This window comes from Megascapheus bottae, chromosome 8 (genome assembly GCF_031878675.1).
Source record: "Megascapheus bottae isolate mThoBot1 chromosome 8, mThoBot2.hap1, whole genome shotgun sequence".
In the NCBI taxonomy this organism is placed as follows: Eukaryota; Metazoa; Chordata; class Mammalia; order Rodentia; family Geomyidae; genus Megascapheus; species Megascapheus bottae.
In genome coordinates, this window is record NC_143516.1 from 64,640,957 (window position 1) to 64,666,936 (window position 25,980).

Below are 25,980 nucleotides of genomic sequence, written 5' to 3' on the forward strand. Positions count from 1 at the left end.
CTTACCAAGATAGATTTTATTATTTATAATTTTATGAATGGAGAGATGGTTCATTACAGAGATTAACTGCTTTGCCTACAGTTTCCTAAATCACACAGCTATTAAGTGGAAATTTGTGATTCATTCCCATGCTTTTGTTGATTGCTAATGTGTTAATATATTTTTGTGTCATTTTAATGATATTACATAACTAATTTTCAATTACGTAATTAGGTAAATGCTGGGGTGGGGGTAACTGTTAAATGGATCTTTCTAGGTGATCATCTCTTTTTTTTTTTTTTTCCAGTTTTTAATTTGTAAGTTACTTAAATGTCCTACTTTCCCCCCCTTTATATCAATTGTCAAGAAGGAAATAATGCCTCTGGAATTATTATTAAGAAAATAAAAGCAATCTGCAGGAGGCAGAAACACCTGTGGTCTGTCTCACTGCCCACTGTCATGTGGGGAGCTTTTGGCTAGAGTTGCATACATTACACCATGTATAATGGTTAAAATAAAACTTGGAGTCCGAATTGAATCACTGATAAATTATTATTTTTCAATCATGGATGAAATTTAATAGTTTTGAGTATCATGTGAAATATCTAGTGACTTGATTTTGACAGAAATGAGGATGAAAAATTCCCATAGAATACTGCTTTTAGGTTAAAACTATGAAAGGCAGTAATATTTCAAGAGAATTTTTAATTTGAGGCTTATAAAATAAGTAATATTTTGCCATTCAGCCTAAGAAAATTTCACCATTCAGTCTAAGACAAAAATTAGAGACAAAAACACTCTACCTTTTAAAGCATGAATATTTTACGTCAGATGTGATGGCACATCCCTATTGAGATCTAAGCTGTTTGTCAGACAGAGATAGGAGGGAGTATTTTGGTTTCATGCCAGCCTAGGCAAAGAATTATTGAGATCCTATCTTAAAAATAACCCAGGTGTAATAGTTGGGACCTGTTAATCTCAGTTACTTGTGAAGCATGTAGGAGAATCATGGTTTGAGGCTTATCCTCTGTGCTCCTAAAAAAGTAAAAAAATACACATGCGGTGCACACATACACACATATACACATTTGGTCAGTCCTGGGGCTTGAACTCAGGGCATGGACTATGTCCCTTGGCTCTTTCACTTAAGGCCAGTGCTCCACCACTTTGAGCAATGGCTCTTGCATTTTGAGTGGTTAATTGAAAATAAGAGATTCACTGGGACTTTTCTGCCTGGGCTGACTTTGAACCATGATCCTCAGATCTCAACTTCCTCAATAGATTGGATTACAGGTGAAAACCACCAGTGCCCAGCTTGGTTTTTGTTTTTGTTTTTGAACAGGTTAGGGTTGAGAATGTAATACAGTAGTAGGGTACATAACTAACATATATGGGGCCTTGTGTTTAATTTCTAGCACTGCAAAATATAGACAGAAAGTAAACAATAACAACAAAGATGGGCAAGGGTTGTATGACTTAATGAGGGCTGAGTTCAAACCCAGGTGTATATCCCAAAAGAAATAAACCTGAGGTTTTTATTTAATCAGAACTTGACTTTTCCATTTTAAAATTTGTAAGATAATTGAGTGCATGTAATAATTCACTATCGTGTGCTAATTAGAATTAACACAAAATATTCTGTTTTTAAATTTTTAGATCTTAGATTTTCAAGTAAAAAATTAGATTTTTTAATGCCTGTTGATATTTTGATAAGTTTTAAAATATTTTACTTCATTATGAGACATTAATATTTCATGGTAGTCATTCATGCAAATCTTTTTATCTGTATTTCAGTATAATTTAATAGTTTTTCAAAATTTATTAAACCTTTTTAGGGTAGTCTAAATTTGTGAGCGGAAGATTTAAGACCGAGAATTCAGATAAAAATGTTTAGTTCCTTTTTTGCCTGTATACTTTCCTAATTGATTATTATTAGTGGAGCTTCAAGTTGGCTAGGGATATTCTTCAGGAAAACCTAATGGGATTCTTTTTTTTTTTGTTTGTTAACTTCCTCTTACAAGAGGATCTAAATGAAAAGCAGTTGGGAAATGAGCTATTGGTTTGTTTTTATTACTGACAAGGCATATAAGTATATGGTAAATGGTGTGATGTTTTAAAGACTCTAACATAGGGTATGTAATTTAATAGACTATATATTTTCCTTGCATTCCTCCCCTCTGTTTTATTTAACTAAAAAGAAAGTAACTTTAGCTTTAAAAGGTGTTGTGGGGAAAACATAAAAACCTTTGTTTCTCTCTTTCTGTGTCTCCCTCTTTCCTTTTTTTCGCTACCTTTTTCTTCCCTTCTCTCCCTTTCTACCCCTTCCTCTGGGTAAAGAAGCTAAAGAAAATGTAGATAAAATTACAAACATTAAGAATCATTTAATTTTTTTTCAAAACCTGAATTCCTGGACTTAAGTTTTTATTAGTAGTTATTCAAGTGTTATTCATTTTCTTTATATGACTGGGGAAAATGATATATTTTGATTTATTGATGCACCTAGAGTTTATTAAGAATGCTCCAAACCAGAGAAGATAGTTTAGTAAACTGATGCTTTTGTTCAGTTTTGACAAGCAATAAACTGCAATATATTTTTGTTGGAATTTTCCTAAAATCTGATGACTCTAATCCCCAATTTCAGATTAAAAAGCAGATGTATTATTCCCAGAAATAATCTGAAAATAATTTGAGCAAAATCTGTACTGATGTTTTTGTATTACTATTCCTTGAGAGATATAGGCAGATTTAGGAGTTTCTAAAATTCACATATTCCAAAAAACAAAGTTACATTTTTGGCCTTTTTCCCATATTGAATTATCTATCACATTGTACAACTAATCAATTAATTAACACATTTAATTAAATGAGCACTAATTTGAAAGACATAAAATATTAACATCTTCATTTCTTAGCATCAGACCCTTTGACATTAACAAATAAAAAGACATTTGGAGTGGAAAGTTTAGGCCTCATATTTGTAACTTTTCTCACCTCTTTGGTACTTTTCCTTTATCTCTTGCTTTTTCCTTTCTCTATGGTCCTAGCTGTTTCTGACTTTCTCTCCATATATTTCTATTTCTGTCGTACTATACTTGCCTTTTCTCTGGTTTTGATTTTAATTGAAGAGTACAGTGTCTTTTGTTAGAAAATGGTTTTACTAAATTTGATTTTTTTGTTTCATGGGTAAATTCTAAATAATGTTTTTTTTTGTTTAAAGTTTTCCTTATTTTTATAATTGTTCTTTTCTCTTTTACTTAAAAAGACAATTTTAAAAAAGTGTTCCAGTGTCCACTAATCCAGAACAATATATTTCTCCTTGCAACGTTTCAAACAAGCAGAGGCTGCCAATCTACCACTCAGAATTTTTGTACATGCATACTTCTTCTGACATAGCATGTTCTCAGTGTGACCTGTGTTTAATTTTAGACAGTTGTATCTCTAGGAAAGAGAGGAGGACGCTTAAAATAGGAATAGCACACATCATTTTATCTTTTGTGAATCAGTTAAAGTACCCTTTTTCTCTTCCCTTCCCCTCCATTTTCCCTTTCCGTTTTTTCCTCCCTTTTATATTCTACTTCCTACCTTCATCAATAAAATAGGTTATATGATGCTTCGAATGTTTCCAGTCTTTGTTTCATCTTCTCCAAATAAGGCATTCCTTCAGTTTTCTAGTCATGAAAGTTTCTAATCATTTCAAGTTTCTGGAGTTTCTTAGTCTTTTTTTCATCTGAATCTTGATACCAAACATAGATTTTAGGATTTTTTACTATAATGTGAGTTTGTCTCTTCAGTTTGTAGTAGTGTATTTTATTAATTACTTTGATGTATAATTTGATATTTCATGACCTGACATCACAAGTGTGAAATTATCATAGTAATAATAGGTAGAATTATTTAGAGTGTAAATAGAGACATTTTCATGAGTTATTTGATTGCTTTATTTTGTTTTAAACACATTTGAAGAAGAGAGTGCTGGCTTGGTTTTTAGCTCATTTATTAAGATTTCAGGCATTCAACATGCCTGAAAAATATTGATGAATAGTTTTAAATGAAGCATGACAGGACAATTGCTATGAGATCTGATCTGACTAGATTGCCAGAAAAGTCTGTACAAGTGAATAGAAATTGTGTCTTCAAAGGTAAATAGGAATTGGATTAATAAGACAGAATACATTTTATAAATGTAAGAAACATTGTAAATGTTAAGACATGTTCATAATTAACTTAGAATGTTTGTTTGGAATAGATTTTGGAAACAATGGATCAAAAATTATAAACCAGAAATTGAAGTGGATCATCTATTGCCCTTTACTCATCTTTAAACAGTTAACATTGGAGATTTTGGTTAATTTTAGCTTAGAGAACAGTAATTTCATTGTTACTAGTAATACTTCAGGTACGGAATTGTCAGAAACACTATGTTGGTCATTCAGATACAAAATAACACAGGTAAATAGGAAATTCATGTAACATTAGTGCTTTGAAGCAGACCTTGGGACAGGAGAGTGATAAGCATGAAGCATTTAATAAATACATTGAGGATGATGAGCCTCATCTTCACATCAGTAATATTGAGTGGAACTGTGTAAAAGAGAACTACTTTTTCAGTGTCTATGTTGATTGTATAGGTCTACCTATAGGAAAATGGCCACCCAGCATTTGGAGATCCACTAGAAGTGATAGGAACAGAGAGAAATAATGTTGATATTTTCCATGTAGATTGTTGATTGCTTCTTCATGAAAATAGGGAAGGCAGAATAAAAGGCATAGCACTAAACTTTCAGTAGTATTCATAAAAACAAAAAGGAGAAGAGATAAAGCTTTGTTACTTATATTAGACAAACGTGTGTTACCATGTCAGGTTAAAAGAGAAGGAAGTCTGAAGGGGAAATGTTTTTAGTGTTTTCCTTTGGATGAGAATTGAGCTGATTTTTCAAATCACTTTTATATAATACATGATTTTTTACTTCATATAGTTTAATCTGATTTTATCACATACCCCATCAACAAATACCACCGCCTGATTTATTAACTGCCCTTCATTTATATATAATGTTGTCCCTATAAACTAAAGAATTTTAGTACTAAAAGAAAGATTACGTTCAGTAACAAATCTTACAAAGTAATCATATCCCATAAGATAGTATTCTCTTTTGCTGATGCCAGTGGCTTAGCTACCTGTAAAGCCTAGCTACTTAGTTGGCTACGATTTGAGGATCTCACTTAATTCAAAGCCAGCCCAGGCTTGGAAACTTTTGACAATTTATATTTTTGTTTTTATTTACTTTATCTGTTGTATTGAACTCAGTGCCTGGGTGCTGTTCCTGAGCTTTTTCACTCAAGGCTAGCGCTCTACCATTTTGAACCACCTCCAGTTTTCTGCTGGTTAATTGAAAATAAGAGTCTCATTGACTTTCCAGCCTGGACTGGATCCCAGCCTCCTAAGTAGCTTGGTTATACAGGCATGAGCCACTCGATAGTCTTATTTCCACTGAACAACTAACAGGCTGTAGGGCACAGTACTAGCACAGGAGTAGCATCTGGGCATCGAGTTCAAACTAGTACCAGTTTAAAAAAAAAAAATCCAGCCCAGCACCTGCTTTACGTAGAACAATAGTAAAGATTGAAGGAAGTATATAATCACACATATGCATACTAAATTTTTTTGTATTTTTAGATTTATTTTTCTGGTTACTGAAAAAGGATAATACAAACTTTCCATTTCCCATGTGCATTCAAGCAATGATTATTACTTTTTGTTGTTTTTTTGTTTTTAAGTAAAAGAAAAGTAGCCCTAGTTACAGATGTGAAACTTTCCTAATAGGATGATTCTGCGATGGACTAGACTAGCTTTCTTCTTTGTATTTTGAGTTGAGATCCTCTAGAAGTATATTCTTCTCATCATATTCAGATCTAAACATCTTAAGTTCCTCATGATTGGACATCTGTATTTCTCATGATTGAAATATTTAGACTAGTAAGTGGCACTGTGGTTCAAGTGGTAGAGCCGTACCCCTGTGTTGAAGAGCTCAGGGACAGTGCCCAGGCTGAGTTCAAGTCCCATGACCCATGACTGACTCCCCTCCCCCTAGCCTCTTCACCTCCCCCCTTCCCCCTGATTTTGACCTACAGTTTGAGTCTGCATTCCAGGCTTTTTTTACACTCATGTTCGTATTCATTCAGGTCTTCTGATAAGCCTTTCAGAAACAGCAAATGCTAGGATTTGGAAATGGATTAGACTCTAGTGACTATTTAAATGTTTTTAATTGTTCTGTGGAAATAATAGGTTATTTACCCATTACTAGTAGAGACCATTCTGTGGTCTTAGCATTTTGGTCAGTTCTGGGGATTGACCTCAGGACCCTGAACACTGTTGCTGAGCCTCTCTGTGACAAATGCTAGCACTCTACTACTTGAGCCACAGTGCCACTTGTGGGTTTTTTTGTTTGTTTTTGTTGGTGTTTTTTTTTTTTTTAATTAAGACTGGCCCTCTACCACTTGAGCCATATCTTTCTCTACTCCAGCTTTGTGCTGGTTAATAGAAATATGAGATTCACAGACTCTTTCTCTCTCACTCTCTGCCTGAGCTGATTTTGAGTGACAGTCTTCAGCTCCCTTTTTCTGATTAAATCAGAATGTGCTTTTTCTTCATATAAAATTTACTTTAAATGTAAAACAAAAACCTTAACTCTAAGAAATTAGTAATATACTACTATATTCACAGTAGAATATAATATAGGATTTAGAGATATTAAATGTTTGCTTATTTGAAACTTTATAAGTTGTTTAGCTATCTCAAAATATTCTTTCAATGATCTTTGAACTTAAGTGTAGCTACATTGACAGCTGTGATGTATCCTAAGTATCACACTGAAGTCTGTCAGATTTCCTCTGGCATTACTGAGTTGGGCTACTTTCTGATATTTTTCTCTATACCATCAAACACTTAAAATCATAATACTTAAAAAACAATGTTGTAGATTGGAAAACTATAGATCTATAAATAGTTGCAGTTTTTGTTTTTTTTTTCCTCGCAAAAAAGTAAACTATTACACATAAGAAAACTATCTAGAGGAAATGTTTGTTCCCCTGAGTAGCTATTTGTAATAGCTTGTGTAACTTGGTGAAATCTGAAAACTTCAAAATCTTGAACTCTTAACATTTCTTATAGTCTTTCATTTCGGCATATGGAGAAAAGTTCTGCATCTTTTTCTTGTTTTTGAATTTTTCTTAAGTAGAACAATTCAGATCAATTACCTTCTTCTGCTGTCTTATCCTGCAAACTTCTTTATACCTGAGAAATCCTGTTTCACTTATAATTCATTTTCTTGCTTATCTATACTTTTATGGTTATAAGACATTAGGGGAGTTTACTAGTTTTATTTATTATAATTATATTTTAGGGAATTGGCCCCTTTTCATTATTGTCTTACAAAGCAGTGTTTATAAATACCATTGTGCTTATTTCTTCTTTTTCATTGAGTCACAGGAAAGTTAGCTGTCTGTTGGACAGTCTTCTCTCTGGTATTACATTAACTTCCTAGGCAGAGGCTTTCTTATTTTATAGTGATGCTTTCTCTTTCAACCAAAGTACATACCTTTCTTGAGAAATTGACCATTCTTCTGAATTTTAACTCACTTCTCCATTTGGTGAACTATACTTCCATTCTTACACCAAATTTTTAATACTAAAGAAAATGACTACTTTCTCTTTTAAAGCATTATCTGAGATATTACTAATAAAGCTGAATTTGTTCTAGATCAGTGGATACCGGAACAGAAAGGAGGTATTTCTTACCTGATAATGTGTGTGTGTGTTCCGATTCTGCTAATCCAGAAACCCAGTCTCATTTGTTGAAAATCATCCTTAGTGATTATTTGTTAGGGAGGCAACTCCCTGTTTAGTTGTTTCTGAAATTCAGTCCCTAGCTGTGCTTTAGATAGGGTAGAATTTTTACCTCTTTCAGAACACTGCTAAAGAAGTTTTCAACTGGAACATAGTCTGAAGAAGCACTGAGAGCATAAAATTCAGAGTGGTGATTGGCCACCTCTGTTTGATTGACAGGTTGCAGGGAGAAACCCATTCGTTCTGGATTAATGGAACTGGAAAACAGAAAACAATTATCAGGTAAAGAAACCCTTTTCTTTAACCTTTGAAATTCATCATTTAAAACATGAGTCAGACCACTAGAGAATTTGTTACCAACGAGAAAAAAATTTAGTGTCATATGTAAGAAGTGTTCTCTGGCTACTACTTTGACAAGTGTCGGAATTTGCTACAGTTACTCATTGTTAATATTTACAGAAAGGACATGAATGAGTGGAAATGATATGGATTATAAGGCTCAGCTATGTTTTAAATTTGGGACAAAAATATGAAACAGTTCTATGGGTTGGGGTGATTGGTGTTCTTTCATTTCTTGATTTGTGTCTGATCTGTGGATAGAGTTCTTTAATTTTCAAGTCTAATAATCTGGCACTTTTCATGAATGCTCACTTTTTTTATTATACTGTGCTTTTTGTGCATCATATTCCTTTTATTAAGATGTGTACATTCTTTATCATAAAATTTTAGTAACAGTAGTAACCAGATTTTAAATGTTTTGATGACAGTTTTCTGATTATTGATTAAATATATTTCAGATTGAAGGCCAAGGACATGGTGCAGTATTTGACTGCAAATGCTCTCCTGATGGTCAGCATTTTGCATGTACAGACTCTCATGGACACCTGTTAATTTTTGGTTTTGGGTCCAGTAGCAAATATGATAAGGTAAAGTATGTTTAAATATTATAGTATTTCTTGTCCTTTTTAAAAACTCAAATATTATGAGCTATCAGTTTTTGAAATAACATAAAGCTTGAAATGCACATCATTTTAAATGGTGTAAACTTAACTTTTCACATATAGAAAAGAAGAAAATAGGGCTGTTGAATCTCCTTTTTTTAGTAAACAAGATAATTAGACCTTACTTAAAAATCTGTATATTTGGAATAGCTCTTTTCTTAGCTTGTTAGAGTAGTTGTGCTTAGGATATTGTAGACTGGACTCTTATATAAAATATTGTGCTTATGTAGATAATACACATTCAAACAGTGTTAGTCTTCATGTGATTCTCAAAAATACATGACCTACTGGTGATTTATATTTGAAGATCCTATCTATACAATGATTAAAAGAATTAACTTGCTTATTATAGAAAAGTATAAAAGTTTATAATTTAAAAATATTGCAGATTAAGCAATGATATTTTAAAGTAAGTTACAGATCTGTCATGGTTGAGTTGTTAATAAATTGGTATCACAAAATTTTAGTGAAAGAAATACTTAGTTTTTTAATTATTTGTTATCTTTATATTATATAAATAATGAATAAAGTACATGCTTAGCTAGAGTGGAACTCTTGATTCAATCTCAGCACCCAAAATAGTGAGATACTAGGTAAACCATGCTTACTGTATCTAAGAATCCAAGATAAACCATATGTTGCTATAAAAAGTACCATTGAATGATGAGGTTTAATTATAATTTAAGAAAAGAATGTTTTTTTTTAAAAAGAAATCTTTCAGTGCTGGGGTTACAAGTCCTCGTGGTTATTAAGCTGGCAATATACAACTGAGCTATATCCGCAGACCTAGAGTATTTTTTAAAATTGTTGTTTAATCCTACAACTTACTGTATAGTGTTTGTGTTTTCATTAGAATGTTGTTCTTCATAGTGATAAATTTTTATTTTCCAGTCTTTTATTGACCTTTCTTTTTACAGATAGCTGATCAAATGTTCTTTCATAGTGACTATCGGCCCCTTATCCGTGATGCCAACAATTTTGTATTAGATGAACAGACTCAGCAGGCCCCTCATCTCATGCCCCCTCCTTTCTTGGTGGATGTTGATGGCAACCCTCATCCATCAAGATACCAGAGATTAGTTCCAGGTCGAGAGAACTGCAGGGAGGAGCAGCTCATTCCTCAGATGGGAGTGACCTCCTCAGGTAGGTATAGGGCCACAAGTTTGCCTTTTCACAACTGCTAATTAGTTAAAATTTAGTTTCATTGTTCTGAACAACAGAGAATGAAAGGTGTTGCTTTATACTTTCCTAAAGTTCTTGAAGTAATGCTTTGAAATTTCAAAATGATTATCTTGCAAACATTAGAGATTCAAACCAGTAATTTTGAATTGCATCAGTTTATAACCTGCATAATAATTTGGTCATCTCTGTATCTGGTGGGAGAACAGCTCATTTATTTACTAACTTAGCATTTATGGAGCTATATAGCATTTAATAGGGAGTTAATTATGACCTTTGTTGACAAGAATTCAGATGATCATTATGGTAAAAATTACAGTGAATATTACAGTATGAAAGAAACTAGATAGAGTGACTTCACATCCAAGAGTCTTTCAAGGTCAGAAAGTACTAAGAGCTAGTTTGTTGACGTATTATTAAAATCAAGTGAGTTGAATGAACAGAAATTTAGATGAATTTCTACCCCTTATTTAATAAATGTAGTATATATCATGTGGAAATAAGGAGAGGTCTCTCAAGAAGATGAGGCAGCTATGAGTTGTGTTATATTTTAGAATAGAAAAGTTACGTGGTATTTTATATTTTAGACTGGTGTAATGAACAAAAGAAGCCCTTACAATTTTGTGGTGAATAACCGATTTAGATTAAGCAGAAAATTCGAGACTACTCTTAAATTGAGAGAAGTCTATTTAACATGAAGATTAAGAAAGACATTAGAGAAATTGCCCCTACTGTCCCCAAAAAGAATGATATAGACTAGAATATCTGGAATACATGAAATTATTAGATCTTAAAGCATTGTGACTGTATGAACTAAGAACAACTGTACTAAAGAAGTCTAAGATGATACTTTGACCAGGAAAATTCTTAGACAAATCCTGATTCTAGCACTACATTTAGAAGGAAGGCTTTCGTGTATTGTGGTCTAACAGATAAAAATCAAATGTCCAGGTCTCATGAAAGATACCTTTTTGGATTTTCAGGCACAGGGGGCAAAAGAAAGAGGACCCATTTATTAAAATGACAGTGTTGGGGCCAGGAGTTTGGCCTAGTGGTAGAGTGCTTGCCTAGCATGCACGAAGACCCGGGTTCAACTCCTCGGCACCACATACATAGAAAAAAGCCGGAAGTGGCGCTGAGGCTTAAGTGGTAGAGCTCTAGCCTTGAGAAAGTCCAAGAACAGTGCTCAGGCCCTGAGCTCAAGCCCAGGACTGGCAAAAAAATAAAAATAAATAAAAAAAAATAAAATGACAGTGTTCCATTTAATATTTTGGAGAAGCCATTGTAAATACTCAATTCTCTATTATCTATGATATTTCAGTAGTAGAAGTTAAAAATAATGAAAGTTAAAGGCCTGACGTATGATTTAAGTGGTAGAGTGCTTGCCTTGCAAACCTGAGTTCAAATTTAAGTACCACACACAAACAAAAGAAAAATAGAGATGAAAACTTAGCAGTATTGTGTGACAGAAGTATAAAGATTCTAACTCATTCACTGTTCTTTGCTTCCACAACAAAATGTACTTAGAAATGTAATGTGGCAGAAATAGATACCAGTTATTAGTGTTAGACTATGAAAAAAGCCCTGAATTCTGCCTTCATTGTTACAAATTTTTTTAGTACTAGCTAGGTGCTGGTGGCTCATGCCTATAGTTCTAGCTACTCAAGAAGCTTGAGATCTAAGGGTTACATTTCAAAGCTAGCCCAAGAAGACAAATATGTGAGACACTTACTTCCAATTGACTACAGAAAGCTCAAAGTAGAGGTATGGGTCAAGTAGTATAAAGCCAATCTTTTTTTTTATTTTTATTGTAATTAATAAAAGGGTTACATGATATTTGCCAGATAGAAGGTGCATTAATTCACATACATTGATACCCTTTCATATGTCTTGGTACCCATTACCCTCCCCCCACCCACCACCCACTCCCCGTATTGGTTTTCCCCCCTTCTCTATCAAGTTTCAGATAACCAAATACAAATAAATTCAATATATCAGATAACAAAGTGAGATACTGAAACAATATGAGATACCCAAGGGACAGCAAAGGAGATGAGGGATAACATAGTACATTAAGGACAACGATCATTCATTCTGTGGCTTTTGTTTCAATATCCTGGAGGTCCTTTCAAATAGCTTCATACTATATGGCCTTATGTAACAAGGTTTTGCTCTATTGCAGATCTCTGCTAGTAGAGCCCAAGGTTTCTACTGATTATGACAAATGAGGGAAACCATTGAGCCTAAGTTCCTTTGAGTCTGGCTTACTTCACTTAATATGATTTTTTCTAAGTCTTTCCATTTCCTAACAAATGGGGCGATGTCATTCTTTCTGACAGCAGCATAGAATTCCATTGTGTACAAATACCACAACTTGTTGATCCACTCATCAACTGAGGGACATCTAGGTTGGTTCCATATCTTTGCTATGGTGAATAATGCTGCAGTGAACATTGTTGTGCTAGTGGATTTAGTATGCCCTAGATTCTGGATGGTTGGGTAAATGCCAAGTAGTGGAATTGCTGGGTCATAGGGGAGTTCTATGTTTAGCCTTTTGAGGCACTGCCATACTGCTTTTAAAGCCAATCTTGAGTGAGGAAGTGAAGCAAAAAAGCAACAAGATACTGAGTTCTAATTTTAATAATAACATAAGCTAATATATATATTATATGTTGTATGTGTATTTACACATATATATACTTTTTCAGTATTTCCATTCATAGATTTAATAGTTAACTTTTCTCATAATACTATTTATTTATCTGTTTATCTATATCTGTCTGTCTGTCTGTCTATCTATCTATCTATCTATCTATCTATCTATCTATCTATCTATATTTAATGTCTGGTCTAGGGCTTGTACCCAAGGCTTGGGCATCATTACTGAGCTTTTGTGCTCAAGGCCAGCACTCTCCCACTTCATTAACTAGCTTTTTGCTAATTAAGAGACTAGTGTCATGGACCTCTTGGGATAGCTTCAGATCCTCAGATCTCGGCCCTCTGAGTTACCATTGCTGGCATGAGCCTACTGGCACTTTATTTTACATAACTAATGTGAAAATAGAATAAAACAAGTGTTTTAAAGACAAACTTAAGGATAGCATCATTATGTATTTTATATTCCTGTTTCTGTGTTTAGATCCATCATAGAATTCATTTTGAGAAATCTTATGGAGCCAAGATAAATATGTGTTGATTCTTGTGGGAATAAATGGATTAATATGCAGTTTTGATACGTCACTTTAGCTAAGTAACAGATCAGAAAAGCATGTAGAGCCATTTCAATTTTATTCTTACTGTATTGTAGCTTTGTTACTTTGTAGCAAGTATTTTATCCTAGACTTACAGCTTTCTGATATAAAACAAAATAACATGTGCTTAACACATTTCTTTTACTTGTAGCTTTCTTACAGCATTTATTTCAGAGTATTCTTTGTACCTTCCCAATCTTAGTCTACCATAAAATTCTAATCTGATCAAATCTTACGTACCTCCATGCTTAGTATTAATCCTCTCTTTATTTTTGTGGCAATATTTTCCATATTTCATTCTCATATATCTTACATTTTTATTCACTTAGCAAGATTGAACATGTTTATATGCCTCATAGTGTAATAGATTTAGACTGCATTAAAATTTTTAACTGGGTAATAAAATTAGTTTTCTTAAAGGCTTAGTGAACTTAGTGAAGTAAGTGTTTTGAATTGGAGCACTAAGTAAGTGGTTTGGTTTTTTTGGTTGTTTTTAGCCTGAAGTTACCAAAAGAAGTATGAGAGTTAGAATTATGGTGAACAGTAAAAGATGGCATACATCTGCTTATCATTATTAGTGAATTAAAAATAAGGATATTTTTCAGTTTGATTTGTTTCCATCATTGTTATTTTAATTATATTTATTATTTTAAGTCTTGTATCAAAGAAAGTTGAGGTTTCATATGGATTCATAAATGAGACTATGAGTAAGTTTTTAAATGACTGAAATTTTCTTAGCTTTTTGTGTGGTACTTTACATAGGGTTGAATCAGGTTTTAAGTCAGCAAGCAAACCAGGAAATCAGTCCACTGGACAGCATGATTCAAAGACTACAGCAAGAGCAAGACCTCAGACGTTCTGGTGAGGCTGGTATCAGTAATACCAGCCGTTTGAGTAGAGGTAAGATGAGATTATAAGTGACATTTAAAAATGTGAAATAATGTAAATCTCCAATAATAGAGAACAAATTGAAATATGAAATCATATTTTAGATTACTGATTAATGAGCTAAAAAGAGTTCACAAGATTAAGTTTTAAATTATAGATGAGTTTAAAAACTCTTCTTAAATTCCTGCAGTAAGCATTATTTCCTGTCCTGTCTGTTTTGCATTCTAAGTATGCATTCTGTACCCTCAACCCAGAAAATCCATTTATTCAATAATTTTTGGAACAAAATTATATAGCTACATTTATAAACTTTTCACTATCCCACTTAGTCATATACTATTAAATGTTAAAATAAGTTTATGGGCCATAAATGAATATTAGCTTTTTATTTTTTAATTTTCTCAAAAATAGCTGTAATTTTTGGAGGGCTTAGAATCACTGGGGCTTAATATTCCATACTTATTTAATAACTTAATTGATTTAATAACTATGCTTTGTTTCCATTAAAGTTACTTATTTGTAGCAGTACTAGGGCTTGAACTTATGGTTTTACTGCTTTTAGGCTGGTGCTCTACCACTTGAGCCATACTCCTAGGTTTTTTTTAACTAGTTATTTTTTAGATAAAGTTTTTGCTTCAGGTGGAACTGAAGACTATGATACTCTTATCTATGCCTCAGTAGAGGGGCCAAAGCCAAGTTCAACCATTCCCAACTTACTGGTTGAGATGAAGGTCTCATTGACTTTTGCCCAAATGACATCTACCTCTGACCTCTCGCTGTCTCTGCATCTAGTAGCTGCAATTTCATGCAAAAATTGCCATGTTGTTTCATTAAACTTTTGCTGTTGGTTTAGTTTCTGATTTGGTAGTAAACTGTTTTTGTTACAGATTAATGAAGTGTCTGTAGGATCTGTCCATTTTCGTTATACTTTTTACTTAGGCTCTATAAGTTCTACCCCAGAAGTTCATTCACCACCAAATGTGGGACTAAGGCGTAGTGGACAAATTGAGGGTGTGCGACAGATGCACAGCAATGCTCCAAGAAGTGAAATAGCCACGGAGCGTGACCTTGTTGCTTGGAGTCGAAGGGTAGTCGTGCCTGAGCTTTCTTCTGGGGTTGCCAGGTAAGGAATTACGCATTGGTTTATGCCATTGTTGGTTCTTTTCATTGTGAACTGTATTTTTCAAATAGCTTTTCATTCCTTTTTGCAACTGAAAAGCTGGTATTTAAAACAATTTGAAATTGCTGAAAAATTAAACCTTTAAATGCGGTTTTCTAAAGGATTCAAATAAATTTCTTAAGAAGAGGTATCTTAAGATGAAGGAAAATAGTCACTTCATATTGACCAAATAGATTTTATTGGGTAGCAAATTTGAAATCTTAGTTTGTCTTATTTAATACACTTTTTATCATTTGTTGTAAATGTTCATGATTTTTAGATTTCACTAATGATTTCTACATAATCATCATAAAGAAAATATTTTGTTTATTGATAAATATATAAATATTTTATCTCTATATTAATTATTTTCTCTTTAAATGTACACATAGTACAGTCTGATAGTCCATCTGAGGTGGAAGCTTTATATTTATTTTATTTTGGTTCTTTACCAAGTGTGTAAAAACCTAATGAGGTCCTTAGGAACCCAAATAATCCAAAATTATATACTATTTACTATCAAAAAGCATTTCAATCAAAATATGGACCCGAGCTTTAAATTTTTCAGCTAATAAACTCTGTAGATGATATCACTATATAATATTTTCCAAACTTTTTCTTTGTTTTGTTCTTTGGGGTGGGAGGGACGTGTGGTACTGTGGATTGAGCCTAAGGCTTTTCCTGCCATTAAATTTCTTCCCCTTTAATACAGTTTTTATCATTATGTTTAACCATTAAGCCTAGGGTCAAGCAAGGCAGTGGCTCTCATATAAGAAGGTCATTTTTTAACCTTCCACTTTCATTTTCATACCTGAATAGAGCAAGTTTTGCAATAGTAGAGCCTCACTGGGTAGCATGGAGATATTTTGTAGCTCCAGGAGTGTATTGGCTCAGCCTTCCGCTCTGTCATGCCTCATGTATGGCACACAAGATGAACAAAACATGGCCTATGGTGATGCAGTTGAAAAAAAAAAAACAAACCCAAAACTATAGCAGAAATACTAGTTTCAAGTTGGAAAAATGAAAGTTAATCTCATCTGCATTGCAGTTATTTAATGCAAATGTCTTGAGCATAAGAATTTAGTTTAGAAATCTTTACTACATGCTTCCCTCTGTGAAGAAAACATCAGGAGTAGGAGTCTGTCCCTGATAATTTGCAGTTCTCTTTGGGGAGAAACCAATTGTGAAATTCTAAATTAAGCTAACTGCCAGTGACTCAGTGTTTGTAATCATAGCTTCAGAAGAGGTTGAGTGCAACCTGGAGGATATCAGTTAAAAGCCACTCCATGCAGAATTGGTTAAAACTCCAGTTCCAATGAACCAAGAAAAAGTTAGGCCAGAATTGTGTTACAGAGGAGCAAAGAAGGAAGTGTGAGGTCCCTGAGTACATGCCTCAGTATTGGCAAACAAATTTGTAGATTAACATGACTTTTAATACTGCTTTTCAGTAGGCAAGAAGAATGGAGAACTGCAAAGGGAGAAGAAGAAATAAGAACTTATAGGTCAGAAGAGAAAAGAAAACATTTAACTGTTGGAAAAGAGAATAAAATTCTTACTGTTTCAAAGGTAAATATTTCTTTGATACGTAGTGTTTATTATATAATAAAGGCCATTTTGAAGGCCATTTATTATTTTATAATAGGCCTTTTTAAAATAAATTTTGATGTTGTTGGATGCTCGTGGCTCACACCTGTAGTTCTAGTTACTCACAGGGCTAAGATCTAAAGATTATGGTTTGAAATCAGCCCAGAAAAAAAGTTCTTGAGTCTTTTACCACTAGTTAAGCAGCAAAAATGTTGCACTGGCTCAGTTAGTATAGCACTATGAGCTTGTGAATATAAAAGCTGAGTAAGTGCTCAGGGCCCTGAGATCAAAACAGCAATACCTATCTACTTGCCTATGCACATAACCACATACTACACACAAAGAATGTTAATATTGTAAATAGAATAATAGCAACTTAATCAATTTATCTAATGCTGTTATAAGTAAGTTTTCCAGTTTGGATTTCTCTGTCATCCTAGTCTAACAAAAATTGGACCTAATTTCATTTTGATACCCTGTAATCAGATTTCTCTGTCCTGAGGTCTAGGAATGGCGTATCTCATCTGTTCTGTTCATCATGACCACGCCCCCTTCCTTCACCACCTAAGTAATGAGCTAATCAAATAATGAGTAGCTTTTCCGATCATCTAACAGTGGCTTGAAAAAGTTGGAAATACGTTTTTTGGTTTTCTTTTTCCACCTATTAAAGCCTTGTAGGTCACCCAGTCTAGACTGGTTATAGTTCCCCGTAGTGCTGAGGATGAATATTTTTCTTATCCTTCTGGATTTGACCTCAAGCCTTAAGATACTAAAATCTTTCCTGGAGGTTGTAGGATGAAGAGTCAGTAAAAGAAGAGGATGCAAAGGACATATGTGCTCTCCTGAAAAAGGCACTTTGGTGTTGTTCAGGAAAGTTGTCCCATATTTCCCATTGGTCCAAATATCACATGACACCTCAAGTAAACAGACTTTTATAGAATCGTTGAAGGAAAGAACAAATTTATATGTTTTGGTTGATAATTGATAATCTTCTTTAACTTTATCACTTATCAAAACATTAAAAATATTTGTATTCTGTCCTTTGGAATTTGTTTTCTATAAGTGTCTGATTTCAGTTAGCACTTTATTAAACAAATAGTTGAATGATGTAGATTTGCATAGATAGAAATGATTTTTTCCATGAGTGGAGCAAGATATACTAAAATGTTAACAGATTAGTCTAAATATGGCAGCATAGTTACACTTGTTTCTTTCTTACATCTTTATGTATTCTTGTAAATTATGTGTTTGTATGTAAACATCTATTTTTACTTCCAGTACTAACAATATAATTTAGATTCTAAGGTATTTCCTGTCAAGAGCAATGTTTTTTTTTTTTATTGTCTGATAATGTCTGATTTGAACTTCATTGGTTGAAGATCATCTTTGTATATGTATTTTTGACTCACTGTTATATGTCCAAGTGCATAAAATTATTGTTTGGAGCTTTTTTCAAACTAGTTTTTCATTGAAGTTTTGAATAATTGCCTCTGTTTCGTCTTTCAGGGATTTCTTTCCTCTTAGTTCCCAGCCCCCTAAGGATCTGTAATGGATGCTTTTTTGTTGTTGTTGTTTTTCATTTGGTTTTTCTGTGATAAGACAATTTGTTTCATGGGAATAGTATTGTCATTTATTTTGGAAGTTCTTTATTAAATTTTTTCTCAGGTATATACGCTTAATGTTTCCTGAGATATGGTCTCTGACAATGTCTTGGACTTTGTCAAGTTTTGAGGGCCCATTGATTATATTTTGATCTGGTGCAGGGTATTTTTTCTGAAGTTAACTCCAGCACAAGAAAGACAAGGGTAGTAGATTCATGATTACCATTTCAGTTTCTAGTTTTGCTTTTGTGTATACATAAGGCTCTTAGCTTACTCTTATGTGTATATTTCTGTAGATTTGGTGTTAGAACAGAAACATTTGATTGGCTTAGTTTTTTGTTTTGTTTTTTTTTTTGGTGGGGGGGTGGGTTGCCAGTCCTGGCTTGAACTCAGGGCTTGAGCACTGTCCTTGGGCTTTCTCAAGGCTGATGCTCTACCACTTGAGCCACAGAACCATTTCCAGTTTTTTTCTATGTATGTGGTACTGAGCAATCAAATCCCTGGTATTCGTGCGTGGTAGGCAGGCACTCTACCACTAGGCCAAACTCCCAGCCCTTGGCTTAGTCTTTTATCATGAATCTTCAAGTATGGCCTTAGTCAGAAAACCAATTAGTTAATCTCAAGAGGTAGTTAATATTACAATTCTGGAACTTCCCTTACTATGTTAATATATGTAAATTGGTGCTATAGTTGATTGATGTGTTGAATATGATCTTTATAGTTAAACTATTAAGCCTCTACTCTAAACATGCACTGTAATTTATTCTAATATTTTATAGAATCATACTCATGAACATTTTCTGGACCTTGGGGAATCAAGAAAGCAACAGACAAATCCACACAATTATCGTACAAGATCTGCACTGGAAGAAACTCCTAGGCCCTTGGAGGATATAGAAAATGGCACAAGTTCATCAGATGTACGGTCCTAGCAAATTCACGAATTTCTTTATTAGTTTTTTACAAAAAAAACTCAGGCAGGCGCGGTGGCTCATGCCCGTAATCCTAGCTACTCAGGAGGCTGAGATCTGAGGATCATGGTTCAAAGCCAGCCTGGTCACTAAAGACCAAGAGACTCTTACCTCTAATTAATCACTAGAAAATGAAGTGGGCTATGGCTCCAGGGCTAGGGTGATAGCCTTGAGCTGAAGAGTTTAGGGACAACACCCAGGCCAAAGAGTAGGACAGTAGCCTTGAGCTGTAAAGCTCAAGGACCGTGCCCAGGCTGGGCTCAAGACCGATGACCCATATATATATATATGTGTGTGTGTGTGTAATATATATAATATACATATATATATAACTTGCATTCTTTGTATTCATTGAAGTGTAATTCAGAAATAGCATGTTATGTCTTACAATACCATGATCTATAACTTTGATAGTTTCCAGGCATGGCATATGTATTCATGATTGCTATTTCCCAATATTCATAATCCCAGATAAATATGAATCATTCCCACCTTACATACAGTTTATCAGGTTCACACTTACTTAATAATAGTTACTTATTAAATGGTAGACCTAAGATAACATCCATGCTTCTTTTACTTTGCAGGTAGAATTTTAAATTGGTATTACAGTAATCTGATAAACTGTAACTATAACAACTCATCAGTAGGCATGTGATTGTTTCAGTTAGTTTATAATCTCCATATATTTATTGATTTCTTCATGCAGTTGTCCATTTTCACACATAATTATTTCCATAAATATTGCCCTACTAAATCATATTCTTTGAGCAAAGATGATCAACTAGTAGGCAGAAATCTTTATTAGCCCTTAAAAACATTTTCCTTGTTCATCCCATTCTTTTCGTGATAAAAGTCCAAGATGGATTCATATTTAATAAAGATTGCTATTTGGAATCACTGTGTCTTACAGTGAAATATACCACATTTTTCTTAAGTGTTTTGAGATTGCAGTTTATATGTCTTTCATGGCTGGGTATGATGGAATGACACTTGGGAGGACCATGCAGGAAAGCAGCTGTCCTCAGGATTGTGGGCCAGCCTGAACAATAATAGTGAGGCTCTTAAAATAACTCTGAAATACTAAATAATTTCAGTTCTTGTTTGGCCAGGTAAGAATATTTATTCCGGCAAAACACAGACTGCGTAAACCAGACCAGTAATAGTTTTGTTTAAGATAGGATCTGTTTTATTTTTTGTTTCCGTTTCTCTACATTGTCCAGTTGATCCCCAATTCATGGGCTTGGTATTCAGTCTGCTGAGTAACTAAGCACTTTAGTATAGTTAAGAGTGGTGGGAAAACCATCTAGTAGACAGGAACCATTGCAAGTAAAACACAGGAGGCTGAGATCTGAAGATAAGAGTTCAAAACCAAGTCTCATCTTACTACCTCCGATTAACCGGAAAACAGCCAGAAAGTAGAGTTCTGACTAAAACGGTAGATTTTTAGCCTTGAGCAAAACTCAGGTTGAATGCCTAGTCCCTGAGTTCAAATTTCTGTACTGAAGCATATATACACACAAAGCATAAAGTTTTTAATTTTAAAATATTTATTTGAGTCTTAAATTATAAATACTCATAAAGTATTTTAAGTATGATTCAGTTTTATATATATACATATATTTGTATTTTTTAATAGTTTTTTTATTGTGATTAAGAGAAGGGTTATATTATATTCACCAGATAGAAGGTGCATAACTTTACAAACATTGATAACCTTTCTCATGACATGATCCCCATTTCCCTCCCACCCTCCCCCCTATATTCGTATTTCTAGGGTTTTGTTACATGAAATTTTACTAAATGTTTCAATTCTCTTTATAATGAATTTGATGATGCTTTTATCTTTTCAGAGAAGCTACATGAATTTCTAAAGGAATACCTTGAGTAGAATATATCAAATATAATTTTTATATCTTAGTATTTTGTTGTCTAAAGGCATAACATGAAACATTGGAAATCTATTTGCTAGTTATAGTTATGTTGAGTAAAGATTAAATTTGCTTCACTATGTATTAGTTTTTGATCTTTTTATACTTGGCTTAATTTTCAAAACTTTACAATAATCATTTAGTTCATATTCATTAAACACCAAATTCTTCCCCAAAACATCCTGTTTTCTTTAAGCTACAAAAGAATGTTCTTTATTCTCATTTTGAAAAGTGGTTCAGTGTACCCAGAAAATTAATAGAAATTGAGCCAGGCACTGGTGGCTAATGTCTGTTACCCTAGTTCCTAAGGATGCTGAGGTCCGAGAATTGTGGTTTGAAGCTAAGTAGGAAAGAACATGAGTGTTGTATTTTCATTTAACTACCAGAAAAGCTAGAAGTGGTTCTGTGGTAATGTACTATACTTGAGCATGAAAGTTCAAAGGCAGTTCCCAGGCCTTGAGTTCAATCTCCCACAACTGAAAGACAACAACAACAACAAAAATACAAGTAGTTAACCATTTCTGCAGAAATATTTTAAGATTTTGAAATAAAATGAGTTGGGTTTAACTTAAGCATTGTTATTTATTAGTTACCCTGCCTTTTTTGGCAAATTTCTTAATGCTTGTAACTTTAGGATTTTTTTTTTAATGAAATAAATTCTCTTCATTGCTAATGTTGTTAATTATATCCCCGTATGGTTGACATTATAAGATAGCCTTGATTCTGTAGCCACAGGATATTCTTTTATGAATGTATGCAGTAATAATCTTGGATGTCTCTTAGGAAGGAGAGGTGGTTGCTGTCAGTGGCGGAACATCTGAAGAGGAGGAGCGTGCATGGCACAGTGATGGCAGTTCCAGGTGGGTGACAACTTTTACCTCTCCCAGTTTTGTACAGAAACTCTAGAAAGTGAAACTTAGTTCATTCTTTTTTTTCTTTTTCCTCCAGTTCTGGGGCTTGAACTCAGGGCCTGAGGACTGTCCTTGGGCTTTCTCAAGGCTAGAACTCTCACTTGGGCCACAGCACCACTTCTGGCTTTTTCTATGTATGTGGTACTGAGGAATCAAACCCAGGTCTTCATGCATGCTAGGCAAGCACTCTTACCACTAGGCCAGTCTCCTGGTCTTGCGGAGATTCTTTAGGCTTTCTCTTCCTTCTCCCTCTGCCCTCCTCCTTCTCTTCCTCTTTGTAGAGAATTTTAAAAAAAATTTTAAATTATTGGTTTTGTACATACTGTTTAAAAATGTGGTATTTCTTTTTCCATTTTATAAAAGTCTTAAAGTTGTGTTTTATGTATGGATATATAAAATTCTTTCTCCCCTAGTGATTATTCCAGTGATTACTCAGACTGGACAGCAGATGCAGGAATTAATTTGCAGCCACCAAAGAAAGTTCCTAAACATAAAACCAAGAAAGCAGAAAGCAGTTCAGATGAAGAAGAATCTGAGAAGCAGAAACAAAAACATATTAAAAAGGAAAGGAAAAAAGTAAATGAGGAAAAAGAAGGACCAACATCCCCAAAGAAAAAGAAGCCTAAAGAAAGAAAACAAAAGGTTGTTTAAAAAAATTACAAATTCAATATTTTCTTCTGTGAAAAATCGCAAAGCATATCTTTTATAAGCATAGTTGATCCAAGGTATATTAGTTTTTAGCCAGACCAGATGAAATTTTATGACACTTCAATGTCAGCTATAGGAAGCTAAGTACAGTAGTACATATGGTGTGTGAGAATCATAAATGGGAGCATTGGAGTCCAGGCCAGCTGGCATAAAAAGCATGACACTGTTAGAATAGGAAAAGCAGGAAGGACTGGGTAGTGGCTCAGTAGATAATATCAAGACCATGTAGTTACTTTTTGAAGAATAAACTTTGCTTGGTCATACTTTTATTTTTATCCACGGCAGTTAAATAGTAAAGAATTTGTCTTGACAATACTGCATTTATTTTAAAAAAAAGTTATAAGTAGCTAGGTGATAAAGGAAAGAAGCATTCTTAGGGTATTTGTAACTATGAATGCCTACTTGGTGTGAAAATAACTTCTGTAGTACTGCTTTTGAAAATAACATTAGCTCTTACTAAGAATGGAATTTAAATTTTATTTCTTGGTTTGTTACTTGTAAAAATTAGGCAGTGTCTGAAACCTGTAATCCTAGCTGTTCAGCAGGCTTAGATCTGAGGATCAAGGTTTGAAGCCATCTTGAGCTGGAACATCCTTGAGACTTACCTCTAATTAACCACCAGTAAGCCAGAAGTGGACTGTGGTGCAAATGGTAGAGGGCTAGCTGTGAGCCTTTTTGCTAAGAGAGAGGGCCCAAGCCATGAGTTTGCCTCTGCTATATACATGTGAGCCAGGCCCACCCACATATACATTTATAAAATGTATTTTAAAAGAGTAAGCTCACAGAGCTTATCATTTGGGGTTTGAATTAATATCTTAACCTGTTTGTGAATGTTATCAGTAGAATTTTAGTTATACTGTATCTTTTATCAATGATTTAGATAACTTAAAATAACTACTACTGGCTGGGTGCGGTGATCCACTCTATTTCTAGCTACTCGGGAGGCTGAGATCTGAGGATCTCAGTGCAAAGCCAGCCCAGTCATGGAAGTCTGAGACTCTTACCTCCAATAAATCACCAGAAAACCAGAAGTGGTGCTGTGACTCAAGAAGTAGGACGGTAGCCTTGAGCTGAAGAGCTCAGGGATAGTGCCCAGATTACTACTGCTGCCATATTTTTAGTTGTTTTTAAGTTATTTAATTTTATTAAGTGTCTAAGGAGGTTCCAGAAATAAGGTTATGAGTACAGTGCTCTCTGATAAGTGTCATCTGTTCCATTTTTCTCCATCCTGTGTCTGCCCTCAAGTCACATAGCTCAATATTTATGTAGTGTGCATTGAACAAAATTATTTCAAGTTTGCTCACCCTTCCTCCCTTCATTCTTATGACCTTCTTCCAACTGCGTTCCTTCCCCTCCAGCATGTTTTAGCTTTCTAATATTCATTTTGTTTAACAGTTTACTAGTTGGTCAGAGGCAAACCATTGGACTCCTCCCTTTATTTTAGGTTTTTACAATGCTTAAGAGATCTGGCCAGTGGTGCTGGTATTTATCTGTTAACCCCAGCTAGTTGGCCATGAGGATTGCAAATCCAGGCCACTCCTGGCAAAGTTAGCACAGCAGTATGGCTGTGGGGCAGGAGGAGGTAGTCTCATCTAAAAGAAAAAGGATATTGCACCGATTCTAGAGCCACTTGTCACAGAAGGCCCTGAGATGACACAAATATGAGAAGATTCTTGCTCCCTTAATTATCTCTGCTGTACTATTGTGGTAATGTATTATTGCTTTATAATGTTCCATATTTTCTTAGAGATTGGCTGTGGGAGAACTAACTGAAAATGGTTTGACATTAGAAGAATGGTTGCCTTCAACATGGATTACTGATACCCTTCCTCGAAGATGTCCGTTTGTTCCACAGATGGGTGATGAGGTACTTTTCAGTTTTTTTTTTTTCCCCTTCAGGGAATAATCTTAAAATAATAACATACGTTTTAACTTGAGCATAACTTTTTATTGCTTTTGACACACCACTAGAAAACTACGAAAAGTTTACAAAAGAATCTTATTCTGGACATTCATAGCAGTGTATGGAGAAATTACAACTATCAGGAAAGATGAACTAATAATCTTTCATAAGTCAGTTGTAAAATTGTGATAATAAATTTAAGTATTAGGGAAATATTTTCATTTAAAATTTGCATTTTTTGGATAGGAAGGAATGTTTTCTTGATAGTTCTTATTTCTAAGTTATATCTTAAGGAATAAGTGCATGATATGTTAAACGAAGATAATTGATCGTTTTTCATTTTATTTTGAAAATATTTATAATTCATTCTTAAAACATATAATCTTGAAGATTTTTTTCCTGTGGAGCTGAGTTTAAACCTTCAAGCATTCGATGCTGGGTTATATTCTCTAACCGATATTCCAGAGCCTATAACTCTAGCTGCTTGGTAGGAGTGGTTGAGAGGTCACTGTTGAAGATCAGTCTGTTCATTAAAGTTCACATTTGAATTATGGGCTGGACAGAGATTATGGCACTTACCTGTTATCCCAGCAACTCAGGGAAGCACAGATGTAACACTGAAGCCCTGGCAGGCCCTAGCATCAAAGAAGACCCTACCTTTGGAAGTCAGCAATGCAACAAAGGGCTAGAGAGCATGGATGAAAATTAGAATGGCTGCCTAGCAAGTATAAGGCTCTGAGTTAAGTAAATAGAATTGCAAGAGGGTGTCAGACTGATAGATTAGCACTAGAATTTAGAATGACTTTAAGAATTTAGATAATTCCCTTGTGTGATATCTCATTTGATAAACAATTTAACCAAGATGTTATCTGGTATCCAATAGCATAATCGAAGAATTGAAGTAGAGGCTTCCTTAGCCAATGGTTATTGACCATTTGAAAACCAGGTTTTAACCCAGGAGTGACCAAAAAAACCAGTTTAGAGTTTAAAGACTTATTGCCTAAGAAGATTTGAGTTACTCAAAGCATTGCTACATTGTTGTATAATGCAAGATCTGTCAGCACCTAT

The 25,980-nt window shown here is 34.1% G+C and overlaps 1 protein-coding gene across 1 annotated transcript in view; it reads left to right on the forward strand.

Moving 5' to 3' along the window:
- Positions 1–25,980, forward strand: part of Phip (PHIP subunit of CUL4-Ring ligase complex) — a 99,100-nt gene that overhangs the window by 43,386 nt on the left and 29,734 nt on the right. The window contains exons 16-24 of the mRNA XM_090338536.1: positions 8,623–8,751; positions 9,744–9,969; positions 14,019–14,156; positions 15,084–15,267; positions 16,752–16,869; positions 19,268–19,408; positions 22,174–22,250; positions 22,715–22,943; positions 24,757–24,876. Coding sequence (XP_090194662.1) covers positions 8,623–8,751; positions 9,744–9,969; positions 14,019–14,156; positions 15,084–15,267; positions 16,752–16,869; positions 19,268–19,408; positions 22,174–22,250; positions 22,715–22,943; positions 24,757–24,876 — 1,362 coding nt within the window. The remainder of the gene's footprint in view (positions 1–8,622; positions 8,752–9,743; positions 9,970–14,018; positions 14,157–15,083; positions 15,268–16,751; positions 16,870–19,267; positions 19,409–22,173; positions 22,251–22,714; positions 22,944–24,756; positions 24,877–25,980) is intronic.